General features: G+C 37.8%; 1 protein-coding gene across 1 annotated transcript; it reads right to left on the bottom strand.

The window, feature by feature from the left end:
* Nucleotides 1-5,536: 5,536 nt before the first annotated feature.
* On the bottom strand, nucleotides 5,537-15,490 carry LOC127956166 (gastrula zinc finger protein XlCGF52.1). The gene is made up of 3 exons (XM_052553915.1): nucleotides 15,274-15,490; nucleotides 13,777-14,053; nucleotides 5,537-8,693 (listed from the first exon to the last, which is right to left on the bottom strand). The coding sequence occupies exons 2-3, from the start codon at nucleotides 14,009-14,011 to the stop codon at nucleotides 7,690-7,692; spliced, it is 1,239 nt and encodes a 412-aa protein (XP_052409875.1). The 5' UTR covers nucleotides 14,012-14,053; nucleotides 15,274-15,490; the 3' UTR covers nucleotides 5,537-7,689.
* Nucleotides 15,491-15,934: the final 444 nt, after the last annotated feature.

The raw sequence follows: 15,934 nt of genomic DNA, 5'->3' as shown, positions 1-15,934 counted from the left end.
GCGCCTAGCGCTATAGCTAATATTACCAAATAGCTCAAGTAGGCTAGTTCTAGTTCTAAATCTTCACTTTAGGTGTTTGGTGCAACTGTTCTTGTAAGTAAGAATGCCTTTTTGTCAGGACTATAATGCCATTTTGTCATTGTGTCAGGACTAGTGTTTTATGGATATTTTTGTTCTCTTTTAGGATGCGGAATTAACAAATGTATCAGCACATCACAAACACATCTGCTCAAGGATTCTGGTGTGACATGGAGGCCCACAGTGTTGATTCTGCTCGTACCATTCGTTCACATTTCTGGACATATATGGGCGATTTGTATGTGAACAACCATCGCATTGATGACAAACTCTACTGCAAACTCTGCTTTGAAGCAGAAATGACAAAAGAACATGGAATGCTGTCAAAAGTGTACAGCTTGGGAGAAAAAACATCAAGTGGAAACTTCCTTGCTCATGCCAAAGCTGCACACAAAGAGAGTACAATATTTCTCAAAGAACAATCAAGTAAACTGACTAACTGGATCCAAACTGTGCCGAAAGGAAGTCCAGCTACTTCCCAGTTTGATGTTAATCACGACATCGTGTTGTGGCTGTGCCAGGACCTGCTCCCTTTTGAATTAATAGAAAAGGAAGGTTTTCAAGCATTCAACAAGAAAAATATTCATCTCAATTTGCCAACCAGCAGAGCCCTTGCAACAACAGCCCTGGCAGATGTCTACATGGGTTTGAAGTCCAAAGTCAAAGAGCAACTGTCAGACATTGTCAGTGGTACTATAATGTTAGATGGCTGGACTGACGCTCATCATCGATACCCATATGTTGGTGTGAGAATCTGCACTGTAGATGAAACTGGAATTTCCTTCTGTTTACACTTTGTGTTAAACCTTGAGAAAATCACACATCAGAAAACCTTACAGTGTTTGTAAGGGAATTACTCAAAGAATTCCTTCCCAAAGATAAAAATGTGTTGCTCTTTGTCCCGGTTACTGGGCCATGAGAGAGTAACATGCGTAGCACACTGTTTACACAACTTACTCATAACAGACACTCTTACCAAAATCCCTGAAGCACAGGCCTTAATTTCCCAATGCAAGGATATTGTCAGTGCACTGCACTTCAAGGCACATCTAATAGAGGAATTTGTGTTGGAGCAGAAAGAGGCAGACATATTTGCCAAGATTTAAGACCTGCAGGATGAAATTGATGCAGATTCCAATGATCCTATTGATGAAATAGATGATGCAGAGGATTGGCAGCTGGGAACTAAGAAATCAATACAGGGCTCAGAAACACACGAAACACTGAAGACCACAGTGCCAACACATTGGAACAGTGTCCTCAACATGATCAGAAGCTTCGTCAGTATGGAGACAGAAGTCACTGAAATCCTGAAGAGGATAGGAAAGCCCTTGTTATGCCTCCTACCTGATGAGATCAAACTACTTTGTAACTTATTTAGCTTTTTGGAAGACTTTGAGAAATTCACTCTCTTTATAAGTGAAGTCAGTCCAAACCTGAGTGCCATACCACTAATCAGAGCTCGAATCAAGAAAATCTGTGCAGTGGCTCCCAGAGATCCACTACTGATGAAGAGACCAAGAACGGATAGTGAAAAACATGGACAAACGAATCCCCATGTCAGATCTGGTTAGAGCCACGGCAGTGTTTGATCCAGCTGTCAGAGATATCACTATGATGAAAGATGAAAGCAGAGAGCTGCTGCAGAATCTCCATGAGAAACTGAACTCCTCCAGGTGACATTGATATTGTCGTGTACTTGCTAACCACTTACTTTTCTCATGGTTTTGATTTTAACAGCCATTTGCCTTATGCATATATTTCCCTTTTCAGATTCAGTTCAACAGTGTTTGGGGTTGGAGATGAGAGGACAACTACTGATGGTGGTTCTGGAGGTCCTTCTGGTGGGACTGGTGACCACGATGGAGATGTGGGAGGAAGTGCGAAACGCCTGCGACTAGAATTATTAGCAGAGGCACAAGAAGATGCAGAAGCTCATTCTTCAAGTTCTATCCTTGACCAAGAGATAGATGCTTTTCTGGCAGTGAGAACAAGAGACCAAGGACTACCTCTCCATTTCACCAGGTAGTGTGCCGGTGGAATACATGTCTAGTTCCACTGGCCTACTGCAAGGTGTAATATGATAAGCTTCATCCACGATAATGCCAAGTTATTGTATAAAACTTAGCCTACATACATTTAGCATAAACACATTGTACGCTTTTTGACAATGTTTAGTAGCATACAGACTACAAAATAAATGTGCATATGTTGTGAAAGTAAAATCTGGTGTTTCCTTTATTACATTGCATTGCATTTTGTAGAAATATAGTGTAAGCCATGCATTGCTTGGAAAGATTGAGATCTAGTTAATCAGTATAACAGACATCTGTAGACAGGAAGTGCATGCAGCTTCAGCCATTAGCCGGCTAGCCAGCCAATAACTTAATCAGCCAGCTATTATTCTCAAAACAAATGGCTTCGGGCTGTATTTGGCATCCACCCATCCATCTGTATGGTAAAGTGTGATTTGTGATATTGTGATTACAGTGTTCAGCCCAAAGAAACATCGCTCCTTCTGCTCCTGTGGGTCTGAACACGTGGCTTTGTGTCATTTTTAATAGCTATTGACTAATTATATTAGCTATTACACATATTGTCCCTATTGACAATTATACAATTAATTACATAACTAGTAAAACTGAAGTGTAATGCTTCAGCAGTCAAAGTAACATTATTGCAAGTGTTACGTTTAATTCGTATGGAAACATAGAATATATATATTTTTTATTATTATACATGTTTACAGTTGTTAAGCTTTATTTGTTATTACTGAAGAGTTAGGAATGTAGGAAAGCCTGTTGGAAACTTTCAATGTATTATTTTCTTCAAATATGAAAGCATAAAGAGATTAACTATCACTTCTCTCCCTAAACAGATTCAGTGCTTTCTCTTTCAGCGTGTCCAAGAAGACCTCAACTAATCTAAAAGTAAAACAGACTGACCTACAGGATAAACCAAAGCTGTGTATATCAACACATTTCTTTTTACTTAAATTTATACATTTTATTTTATTCAATGACTGTTTGTTGTTGAAATGGAGACACAGCATTGCTTTCATTTTTATAACAATAAGTACATTTTAATCAGATGCATCATTCTTTCTGTTTGCATAGTTTCTCAAAGTCTCAAAACGCTGCAGTAAAATGTTTTGATATGAGGTGTACACACAGTATGGGATGTCCCTTACAGGACGTGACTATTGTTTTTCTACTTATAGAAATGTCCTGTACATTTGACCATGTCTAGAAAACGCTTCAGTAAAATGTTTTGATATGAGGAATGCATGTAGTGTGGGACGTGCAGTATACGAACGGACCATTCATCTGTTCTGAGGGTCTCGTAGCTCTCTAGATCTCATCATTTCACATTTATATTTTATTACGAGTTCTGCTATGATTGGAATGGTGGAAAATATAGTAAGTTCATCTTAAAAGTGAAATAACTTGATCCGGTTTGACTGTTTTTCCTTTCTTCAGCATACATTTTTCATCATGAATCAAAGTTGTATTGTATTTATTGAACATAACTGTATGCATTTGAAAACTAGAGATGGGTTCTGTTTTAATGCACCCAAGTGTACCTAAAATAAAAGAGTTTAATATACAGGTTTGTGGCTCTTCATTTCTTTTTATTAATTACCCTCTTGTAAGTTCACATAAGTTCACTGTTCTTTTTTAGAAATATAGTATTTGTATTAAATCTATATTCACTGAGTTGAATTGAGAATGGAGTATAGGAAATCGAATCGATCTGGAACATCTGAATCGATCTGGAACATCTGAATCGATCTGGAACATCTGAATCGATCTGGAACATCTGAATCGTTCTGAATCGATCTGGAACATCTGAATCGATCTGGAACATCTGAATCGATCTGGAACATCTGAATCGATCTGAATCGATCTGGAACATCTGAATCGACCTGGAACATCTGAATCGATCTGGAACATCTGAACCGATCTGGAACATCTGAATCGATCTGGAACATCTGAATCGATCTGGATCTGGAACATCTGAACCGATCTGGAACATCTGAACCGATCTGGAACATCTGAATCGATCTGGAACATCTGAATCGATCTGGAACATCTGAACCGATCTGGAACATCTGAATCGATCTGGAACATCTGAATCGATCTGAATCGATCTGGAACATCTGAATCGACCTGGAACATCTGAATCGATCTGGAACATCTGAATCGATCTGGAACATCTGAACCGATCTGGAACATCTGAATCGATCTGGAACATCTGAATCGATCTGGATCTGGAACATCTGAACCGATCTGGAACATCTGAACCGATCTGGAACATCTGAATCGATCTGGAACATCTGAACCGATCTGGAACATCTGAATCGATCTGGAACATCTGAACCGATCTGGAACATCTGAATCGATCAGGAACATCTGAATCGATCTGGAATATCTGAATCGATCTGGAACATCTGAACCGATCTGGAACATCTGAACCGATCTGGAACATCTGAACCGATCTGGAACATCTGAACCGATCTGGAACATCTGAATCGATCTGGAACATCTGAATCGATCAGGAACATCTGAATCGATCTGGAACATCTGAATCGATCTGGAACATCTGAATCGATACTCAGACCTAGTAATTCCTGCTGTTAATGATAATTTAATTTATAATACTCTCATCTGCATTTTACAATATATGAATCAATACATAACCATATGTGGTCCATCCATATGACTATATAATGTAAAATATAATGAATGTCATGCAGAATTTGATTTGGACTATTGTTAATCATCCTCTCTGTAAACCTATGCATGAGCTTGCTTAACTCATAAAAAATACTTTGTTTCAATAATCATACATGCAATAATGTAATACAATACATGAATCAATCCATTATTGCTATGTGTTTTCAAATATATGAGGAAGCTTCTGAAACATTGAAATATATTTTCTAATGTACTGCGATATAAGTTCTAGTATATGTCCACTTGTTGCTGATATTATAATGATATGACCAGCACCTGTTTATATGTCAGTTGTGATGGAGGTGTTTAATTCTGAAAGATTAATTGTTCAGGCGAGAAGAAAGTCTTTGTTCACCCCCAGAGCCCTGTGAGACACTTTTCATTAAGGACGGACATGTTTTATTGATTACAGATGGAGGTGGTTACAGACAGATGGGTTTGTTCTGAAGGGTGTTGAAAGCAGAGATGACGTCCACTAACAAGACCCTAGCATAAGTCCCTGATGTGTCCAAATGATGCAGGATGTAGTGCAATCCCATTGTTTTATGGCGTCTCCTTTATCTATACACCTTTTACCTGTTTCTTTATGATTCTCAGGTGCGTAAGTAAAGTTTACTCTGGACAATACTATAAGCATTTCAATAGTACTTACAACTTGCTCAGAAGACTTCCCTGTGGTCAGTTCTTACGGCTCTTAAATTACTACTCTTACAGACCATAACTTATCAATAAAAAATACAAGTTTTATTAAAGTTAACAAAAGTTATATCAACGTACAATAGTAAAGTTACAAGATCAAGGTATAATCAGCTGGTTTCAGGCGTCGAGGGACACTGTGCTTGTTCAGTATCCGTCCGTCGAGTCTCTCTCAGTCTTTTATACCCAGACGTCGAACGCTGGTTCATCACCTGGAGCGCTGCCGAGGCTTTCAGTTGTTTACTTCACATTGCTTTAGTCCTTTTCCTCTTCTTTTTCCTCTTAACCATCTGTGAAATACACCTTAACTACTATATTGTCTATTTATCATAAAAAACTATTTCTAATACATAAGTGTTTCTACTCTAAATCAGTCACTACATACATTTCATGCAAGTAAGCAGTTTTCTTAATGTTAGTGAAGTTACACAATATATTTTCAATATAGCATTAATCACAGGGTTACATCTTAGTACTTAAGCAAAAGCATTATTACTACTCGGGTTACAGTACATCTGTTTAGAGCAAATCTAGCCAGTACAATTGCAAATTCATCATGTCCATTAACACCATATTCACTGCATCATCCACAGAGCTGTTTGCTCAGCAAGGGTCCAGTAATGTTCAGGTAGGCCAACACCAGTCTTTCAAATGACTTCATCACCACAGATGTTAAAGCAACAGGTCTGTAGTCATCAAGTCCTCTTATTTTTGTTTTCTTGGGTGCAGGAATAATGGTGGAGCATCTGAAGCAGAAGGGGACTACACACGGCTCCAGGGATCTGTTGAAGATCAATCTGAAGATGGATCATTAGCCGTATTTCCCCTGTGGGGCCAGTGTGAGCCAGGGCTTAAAACAGGCCGGGCGGGGCTCAGAGCCCTAATTTGTTTCCATGCGTTGGTAATTATTCAAATTCAAAAGCATCTAAGATTTACTACAGAAGTGATACATTGATCATAAATTAATTGATCAGGACTCAAAATTAATCACACAGAAATACTTAATAATATTTATTTTTTTATAACGCTTATGAAATAGCCTGCTCATTCAGTCGAGTCTGTTTCTGTTTATCTGTAGCCACATTTAGAATGAATGATAATATCTCCATTTTTATAAAAGCATAATGCGTTCTTTATGATAGGCAACAATGTGCACCTAAACCCTCAAGACAAGACTCGTGACAGATAATATAAGTTACTAAATAATCACACGATTGTGATAGAGAATAAGAAGCTGACGTCTGATTTCTCCAAGCGGTAATATTTAACATGTTTACTGTGTAACGTTAATGTTTAGCGTACATAGTCTTTTACATCGCTTATAAATATTTCTGCCTTGTTTAGTGATTATAATCCACATCGGATCAAGTTATTTCAAACACTTGCTGCTAACTAAGAGTGAGTTTTGAGCTCAACTGATTTAAAAACGTCTTTAATGCTGCTGTTAAAGCTGTTATCTTTCTGAAATGATCCGCAGAGCAGACTCTAGACGCGAAGAAACTCCTCTTTGTTCATAACCCCTCCTCTAGCCCCAGCTGGCCCGCTTTGGCCCAAGGATTTCGTCTGGCCATAAAACCCTGGCCGTTGGCCCCGAGGAAGCCCCGGAAGTGACAGTGGAAACGCGTCTGGCCCTGGCACACACTAGCACACCCGGTTCTAGCTCGACAGTGGAAACACAGCTAGTGATGAACAGCACAGGCTTTGGGGCAGGCAGAAAAGACAGTTTTACACTCTGTTTGATTGTTTACACTATAAACTCTAGCTATTTATATTACAGTAAATACAGCTGGATGAGACAAAAATTGTGTGCTCCATTTTTATTTTAAAAGGAGGCAATTACTTTTTATTCCTATTTTTGTCAAAAACAAGTAAACTAACAGCAGTCTTGAACAAACTTTTTGTAAGGGTACTTTTTTATATAAACAACACAAACAGGGTCACAATTAAATGACTTTTCATATATTTGTAAGTATATTTCATACGTTTGCTGTTTTTATTACACCAATCACAACTGAACTGTCTTTCTCCAAAAGTGAATGCATCATTTCTAAACCTTTTGTCTCATGGGAAACAAGGAATTATTTCCAGAATGAGTTTCTAAGTGCCGCTTCAGGCTAATGTGATGTATGACACTCATGTCACACTGAGGACAGGAGAAAGGCTTCTCTTCAGAATGACATTAATACATTTCTCTCGAGTGAATTTTCATGTGGTTCTTAAGGCCTGATTTACTTGTGAATCTCCTTCCACACAGTTCGCATGTGAAAGGCTTCTCTCCAGCGTGAAGTTTTATATGGGCCTGAAGATATTTGTTGGTTTTGTAACTTTTCCCACATTGATGGCACATGTGCCGCTGGTCCACACTGTGATTTTGTACATGATTCTTGAGTTGATCCCTGTCAGCAAAACTTGTTTGACACAGATGACATCTAAACCCTTTCTCTCTCGAGTGAATAATCATGTGATTCATAAGGCTTCTCTTATCTTTGAAACTCTTTCCACACAGTACGCAGTTGTTATCCTTCTTTCTAGCGTGAAGCCTCATGTGAGACATCAGATGATCATTGGATTTGCAGATCTTCCCACACATTTTGCAGGTGTGAGGATCGTCTCTGGTGTGAAATCTCAAGTGGGCTGTAAAATTAATTTTCAGTGAAAAACTCTTTCCACAGAGAGGGCATTTGAACGGCTTCACTCCAGTGTGAATTCTCATGTGCACATCAAAGTTTTCCTTTCGTTTAAAATATTTTCCACACGGTTTGCAGGTAAAAGGGCCTTTTATATTGTGTATTCTGATGTGGCCTTTAAGACTGGCTTCTTGATTGAAACTCTTTCCACACTCTAAGCACATGACCAGCTTTTCACCAAAGTGAACTCTCATGTGAGCCTTCAGATTTACTTTAGCTTTGAAACTCCTCCCACACTTCTTGCAGGTTTGAGGTTCGTGGCTTTTCAAGTGCATTGAAAGGCCTTGTTTTTGACTGAAACTCCTCCCACATTGTTGACAGGCGAACGGTCTCTCTTCAGTGTGAACTATCATCTGGACTGTAGACTTTCTAGTTGCTCTTTTACGAGTCTGAGAGGAACTAAAAGAGTTTTCCCCAGCCATGACATCATGACATTTCTGATTTTTCTCTTCGGTTTCATTCAGTTCTTGACTCTTCTCTTTCAGCGCCATCGGGTCTAGGGTGAAAAGACACAAAAACAAGTAAAGACCAGTTTATTATATTTATATTTATTATATTTATTATTTTATTTTTTTGTTATTAGTATTTGTTAATGAGTATGTACTATATGTGTTTACATTGCAGTATGTATTTCTAGTCTCTGCTGCAGCAAAACAGTTGTGATTTTTTCGTAGCCCATCAAAAGCTGAGTTTAAATGTGTCAAAAAAAATAGACCCAAGTTATTTGTCATGTGTGGTGCTTTACTTTAGCTTTGTATAAACATGGACTATTTTACTGAATGTTGTTTTGTGTAGTATTGAGGTGTAAGAAAATACAGATCACACACAACCCTTGAAGATCCCGTAACGACACGTGACATCAGCGCGTGACGTGTAATGTACGAGTCGAAAACATTAGGCACGTTATACTCTCACTGAAGCAAGCGAATGATCTCGGCGTCAGCGCAGAAAGTGAGGAACTAACTGATCTCTGCTTCATAACAGTTTGCACATATGTTTTGTCGCGAACGTTGATCTTTCTTCAAAACAGCCAGTAAAAGAGGCATCGCACCTGCAGCTTTCTCTCATTTTGGGACTGTTTTGTGCAGATGGGGTGATGCTCGTTTCGTGGTTTCGGCGATTCCACACAAAACATTTTAAACACAAAATGAAAAACCTGTGAAATCCAAGTGGAAAGGCTCAACATCTGTATTTATTTTATTGTTTTATATTTGTTTTGTTTTCTTTAGGAATCCTGTAAGCACTTATTTATTGATATTAAGCAGATCTAATTTTGTGTTCAGATCAAAAATCTCATGACATCGTATGTCAAAATTGTACACTGAATCTGTGAACCTTTATAGGTTCTAATATATATGGTCTTTTTATAAAATACATTTTACATGCATTATACATTTAACTAAAGAACTTTAATTCCCAACACCCCCACCCTTTACTCGTACTGAACAAAAATTGGTTCAATAACGTTGAATGTTACAGGGACTGATTATTGCAAATGCAGATCCCACTGTGTTCTGGTTAAATATTTGTATTTATTTACTTATAGCAATAGTTCTGCATGTTGTAAGAACACAACACCAAATGCAAACCTTAGCAATAAGTGTGTTTGCGTCATATAATATAGTTACAGTTAATAGTGTTCATCGTCTGTTTATGTCTTATTTTTTGTTCACAAACTGATGATCACCATTGATAAGCTACTACTGATATTGTAGAAACTTAATTTTCTGTAAAGTTGCTTTGCAACAATTTGTATTGTAAGAAGCGCTATACAAATAAACTTCAATTGAATTGTGTTCTTAATTTCAGCTTTTCCTAAAAATATATCCTGTTCCTAAAATAAGAAATATCCCAATATGTCGCCTTGCTGACAGTATTGCAATGTATCGCAGATTCTTGGTAGTACACAGGTCTAGGTAGTACAAGGAATATCTTCTGTATCAAAGTATATTTTAAGATTCTGGGGGATTCACAGTACACGGAAGGTTTTAATTTTTTTCTTGAATGGACCTTTTTTTGGCTTATTTTATGGTCAAGAGTTTTTGGCAAGGTAAATGTTTTAATTAGAATGTTACTTAGCTGATGATACTGTGCATGTGTGATTCAGCGTGAAGCAGACTGACACACAGAGCGTCTGAACTGAACTGATTCTGTGCTAATGTTATGAGCGCGGGTAAACAGAGGGCTTGGATCAAGGGCAATCTGGCGAAACTTAAGTTAATTTAATAACACATACATCTCAATGGATTATGTTTAGTAAGTGTATCATAGTTTCTGTGCTGATGACACCTCATTTATTTACTTTATATCTTCTCATAAAAGACTTAATCCTTATAAGCACATTATTGCTGTTACTGTATTTGGGTGAGTTGTTGCAAAACTTAATTGTAAACTTTTCATGATTATGAGGTTTTAACTGACTAAAGTTATGATTACTGACTTTATATATTTGAATGTTTGATAGATGTGACGCCATTATGTCGAGCGTAAAATAACTCTTTCATCCAGTTTCTTGAATCGAACCGTCTGAAAGAACTGGTTCTCGGAAAAGAATCGAACTTCCCATCACTAGTACAATCTATTAAGACTGAGTCTGTTCCCCGAATAGTGAGGTCAAAATATACATTTAATGTAGGATCTAGAAAAAATCTTATTGTAATTAAACCAGAAACATGTAAAGTAAATGAACAAAAACAATCTTTAAAGTTTGGGCTCATAAATATTAGATCACTCACACCCAAAGCAGTTATTGTAAATGAAATGATCACAGATAATAGTTTTGATGTACTCTCGATCTTACTGCTATAGATTTGGTGAACTGGTGCAATAAGATCCGGTTACATCGAGTGATTCGTTCACGAACCAGATATCACAAACTGCTTTGATTTGAACTCTCTCACAACAGACACGGAAGAGAAGACAATGCTGAATAAAGTCGTAGTTTTTGCTATTTTTGGACCAAAATGTATTTCTGATGCTTCAAAATATTCTAACGGACCCTCTGATGTCACATGGACTACTTTGATGATGTTTTTCTTACCTTTCTGGACATGGACAGTATACCGTACACACAGCTTCAATGGAGGGACTGAGAGCTCTCGGACTAAATCTAAAATATCTTAAACTGTGTTCAGAGGATGAACGGAGGACTCACGGGTTTGGAACGAGATGAGGGTGAGTTATTAATGACATAATTATGATTATTAGGTGAACTAACCCTACCTGAGACTTGTTATAGCACTTTTATATCATTGCTCTATTGTTACTGATTGCTTCCACTGTCTTCATCTGTAAGTCGCTTTGGATAAAAGTGTTTGCTAATTGAATAAACGTAAATGTAATTAAGCATATAAAAATGCAATGCTAATTTACATATCCTTCATCACTGCTTAGAAGACTATGAAATATGTTGTGTGCCTTGTGTAAGCCACATCATCTAACAGAAGGATTTATTTAGAAGAATCGACTGATGTTATGAAGTGAGTCTGGAGTATCACAGATGGTGTGAATCACATTAGATTAGGGCTGCATGACTCATCTAACGAGGACTGGGATTGGGTGCCGCTGTACTAATGTGTGCGGTTTCATTTGACAAAAAAGAAACAAAGTAGTTTTTATTTTAAGACACCTAAATTATTTTCTCTTTTATATTTAGTATTGCTCTTTAATAAAGAAAAACATTTTTATCTGATTACTTGATTAATCAATGTAATAATTTCAAATAATCGATAGCTACACCTCTAGTATTTTCCTCATATTATTTCTGAACATACTATATATATATATATATATATATATATATATATAAAAGACAAGTTTGTACAAGATGTAGTTATAAGTTCATGCATCTTTTCTGCAAAAATATTTAACAAGTAATTTACCATTCACATCATGTGTGGTGCACTTGGAATATAATTTTTACATGAATTTTTCAAGATGACTAGTTAAACTTGTTAAGTATATAAATGAATAAAAATAAATCAAGATACTAATGTTTTGCCACATCGCCCAGTCCTATTGTAGACAGTGCGTGAAGTGGGTGAACAGACGTGCTGGTATTCTGACCCATCCGTTTGTTTGATTTTTACATTAAAAAGTAATAATTTATTTAATAGTTCCACAATAAATGAATAAGCCAATAATTAAACGTTTTCAATAGAAAGCATAAGTAAAGCTGTGATATCAAACAGAACCAAACCTGCACTACACCTCCTGCCTTGACCTCACTGGACTAAAGCCCTGCATTTCAGCCCGAGCCGACGGCCCCGACTTATTTATGCCCCTCGGGACGGGCTTCGGGCCTTTTTTGGGTTATCCTTCTATTTATATTTTTAGACATTAATAAAAATTAAAAAAAGAGAGAAGTTGACGTCGACGAAACAAAAACAAACGTAGAAAGACATTTCGTAACCTCATAACTTCCATAATCTGATAATTCAACCCGTTATAATTAAACTGACATCACAGTCTCACGCACGCACGCTTTTCCGTCAGCGCGACCCACGATTATACTTCACTTATATCCACTTATTGTAGTAGTAGCTATTACATGCCTCTAAATTAATGTATTAATCATAGCCTAGTTGGCCAACTAATAATTATAAAATGATGATTCAAGTAGCGGCGAGCATTTCTGCGTCTGCACCTGTTGCTGCGGGCCACGCTACAAAGAAGAGAGCGAAGTACAGCAATACATGCGCCTCAATCACAAGATGAAGGTGATGGACGAGATGTGCTGCTCTGGTGGAAACAGCACGAGACCCTGCTACTGTCAAGACCGGCTCGCTCTGTGTTTAGTGTCCCGCCAGCAGCAGCAGCGAACGTGTCTTCAGTGCCGCGGAAAGAGTAATAGAGTGATAGAAGAGGGGAGGACGGGGTTAAAACCTTCCACTCTCTGGAGCCTATTCTTCTTCTCCACGATGCTCTGTAAGAGACTGTTCTAACTTTTCATTTGACTGGACTTTATTTTCGTTTAACTGTTGGAAACTAATGGAAAAAAGAATGGACATGTTCTGAGGTGCATTTTTGAGGCAAGATAACCTGCAAGTTTGTGTTTAATTAATTTAATTTGTTTAGATTGTAGACTATTTCTCATTTCGTTTGCGAGCGCTGTTGCGAGCCTGCCTCAGTATTACATTTTTTCATTTTACTCACTGTGGTTTAATAAATAAACATTTATTAAACTAACTGTCTGTGTGATATATTTTATTGTAGCCAAGTAAAGTATTAGCGTTAATTTGAGAGGCTTAATTGATTAAATATGTTTTAGGCTCCTCGCTGTCAGTTCGGCTGATTAACGTTAATCGTCATTTAAAAAAAAATGCTCCAAACATTTTTCTAAACTAACTTGATAAAGAAATGAAAAGAAACATAACACAAAATGGATCTATGTTAATTGCTGCAATAGAGCAGGCTTCCGCTGTGATAAAATAAAATAAGTAAATAAATAAAAACTCGGGCTGGTAATTCTGATGCGCTGTCGGACACGGGTCGCGCTAGGGCCTAGATTTGAGGCCCGTGCAAGGCTCTAGACTGTTCTACTACACATATATAAGAAAGACTTTGTGAATGAAACAGACCTGTTAGCTCCTCATCTTCATGTTTGACTTCATCTTCACTCTGCTCTATAATAATCCTCATCTCTGCTTGTTGTTCCTCAGGATCATGTTTGACTGTGAAAGCCTCTTCAATCTTCATGTCTTCACTCTCCTCTATCACAGACATCATCTCGGTTTGTTCCTCATGATCTTCTTGTTTGACTCTGAAAGCTTCTCCAATCTTCAGGTCTTCACTCTCCTCTTTAATAAACTCCATCTTTAGAACAGTGTCTCGAGGATCTCAGTCGCTTCAGTTTATCTGTGTAAGAAGAGAATAATCAACAGACAGATCTGTGTGTGTCTCAGTCAGCACCCTAGTTCAGTGTTCAGCACACTAGCTCAGTAGTCAGCACACTAGTTAAGTAGTCAGCACCCTAGTTCAGTAGTCAGCACACTAGCTCAGTGTTAAGCACACTAGTTCAGTAGTCAGCACCCTAGTTCATTAGTCAGCACACTAGTTCAGTAGTCAGCACACTAGCTCAGTAGTCAGCACACTAGTTCAGTGTTAAGCACACTAGCTCAGTAGTCAGCACCCTAGTTCATTAGTCAGCACACTAGTTCAGTAGTCAGCGCACTAGTTCAGTAGTCAGCGCACTAGTTCAGTAGTCAGCGCACTAGTTCAGTAGTCAGCGCACTAGTTCAGTGTTAAGCACACTAGTTCAGTGTTAAGCACACTAGTTCAGTGTTAAGCACACTAGCTCAGTAGTCAGCACCCTAGTTCATTAGTCAGCACACTAGTTCAGTAGTCAACGCACTAGTTCAGTAGTCAGCACACTAGTTCAGTAGTCAGCGCACTAGTTCAGTAGTCAGCGCACTAGTTCATTAGTCAGCACACTAGTTCATTAGTCAGCGCACTAGTTCATTAGTCAGCGCACTAGTTCATTAGTCAGCGCACTAGTTCATTAGTCAGCACACTAGTTCAGTAGTCAGCACACTAGTTCAGTAGTCAGCACATTAGTTCAGTACACTAGCTCAGTAGTCAGCACACTGATTCAGTATTCAACACACTAGTAAGGGAGTAAGAGTGGAGCTGCATGATTTGGGGAGAAAGGTTCACGAACTAAATAAAAATAAAATAAAAAAATAACCTTAACTTCTTGAGTTAAAAAATAAGTTAAAAACCCCCAGGCTTTTTGATCTTCTTTGGGCCCAACATTTTCTGTTGTTATGACTATAGACCTCAAATATAATTTTTAATTATAAATATGACGATACAACAATTACAAAAAACACATATTTCACAAAAACAGGATTTCTGTTAACATTGGAGTTAACTTTTCAGGTTTCCTAGAACATGGATCTTAAATAGAAAATGACACGCGCCTTTTTTGTTTACTCATAAAAACGTTTCATTACTTTTTCCCCTTTACTCGTAAAACTGTTAATTAATGATGTTAGATACATTATAACGTTAAATGATCAACTAACTCATATGCAAGATCTCTATAAAACGATTATATAAACGATTTAAAAACAAACCTTTCGTCAGCAGAACCTTACAAGCAAGTGCGTAGCGCGGCGCAACCTTATGACGTCACATCAGTACACCAAAATAAAAGCTCCATTCAGACGGTGAAAAAAAAATCACAAAAATAAAGCATAAAATAACGAATTGATTTTAAGGATAAATCACAGATTCCCAGAGCTATCAATACCACTGATATATACAGTTCTCTCTCCACCTTCAATACCACGACTTAGGTGCAAGGCATCAAACCCCCAACTGCTCCCATTATTCACATTCAGCCCGCCGCCATTTTGATTCGAAAACGAGGCTGTGAGGAATACAGATACAAGGGGCAAGGAACTCGACCGGAAGTTGAAGTCGGGTGGGGGCTGCCATCTTTTAGCAGAACTTCACTTGCGTTAGCATTCCCATTGACTCCCATTCATTTTGGCGTCACTTTGACAGCGAATAACTTTACATCTGAGGCGTTTAAAGACTCTGTTTGTCCATTATTTATTTCTAAAGATACACGAAAATGTATAAAGGGCTCCATTACCTTCTATGTTACATTATGGCCCCGTATAAACAGTTTTTGTAAAAAATAGGCTAACGATTGCGTGATAACCACTCGGCTCTCTGTCGCATTACCGTACAGACAGGAGGAGAAGCTCGCAGGCAATTAACTTAATATGG

This window comes from Carassius gibelio, chromosome B4, assembly GCF_023724105.1.
Source record: "Carassius gibelio isolate Cgi1373 ecotype wild population from Czech Republic chromosome B4, carGib1.2-hapl.c, whole genome shotgun sequence".
NCBI lineage: Eukaryota > Metazoa > Chordata > Actinopteri > Cypriniformes > Cyprinidae > Carassius > Carassius gibelio.
This window is presented reverse-complemented; position numbering and strand designations above follow the sequence as displayed.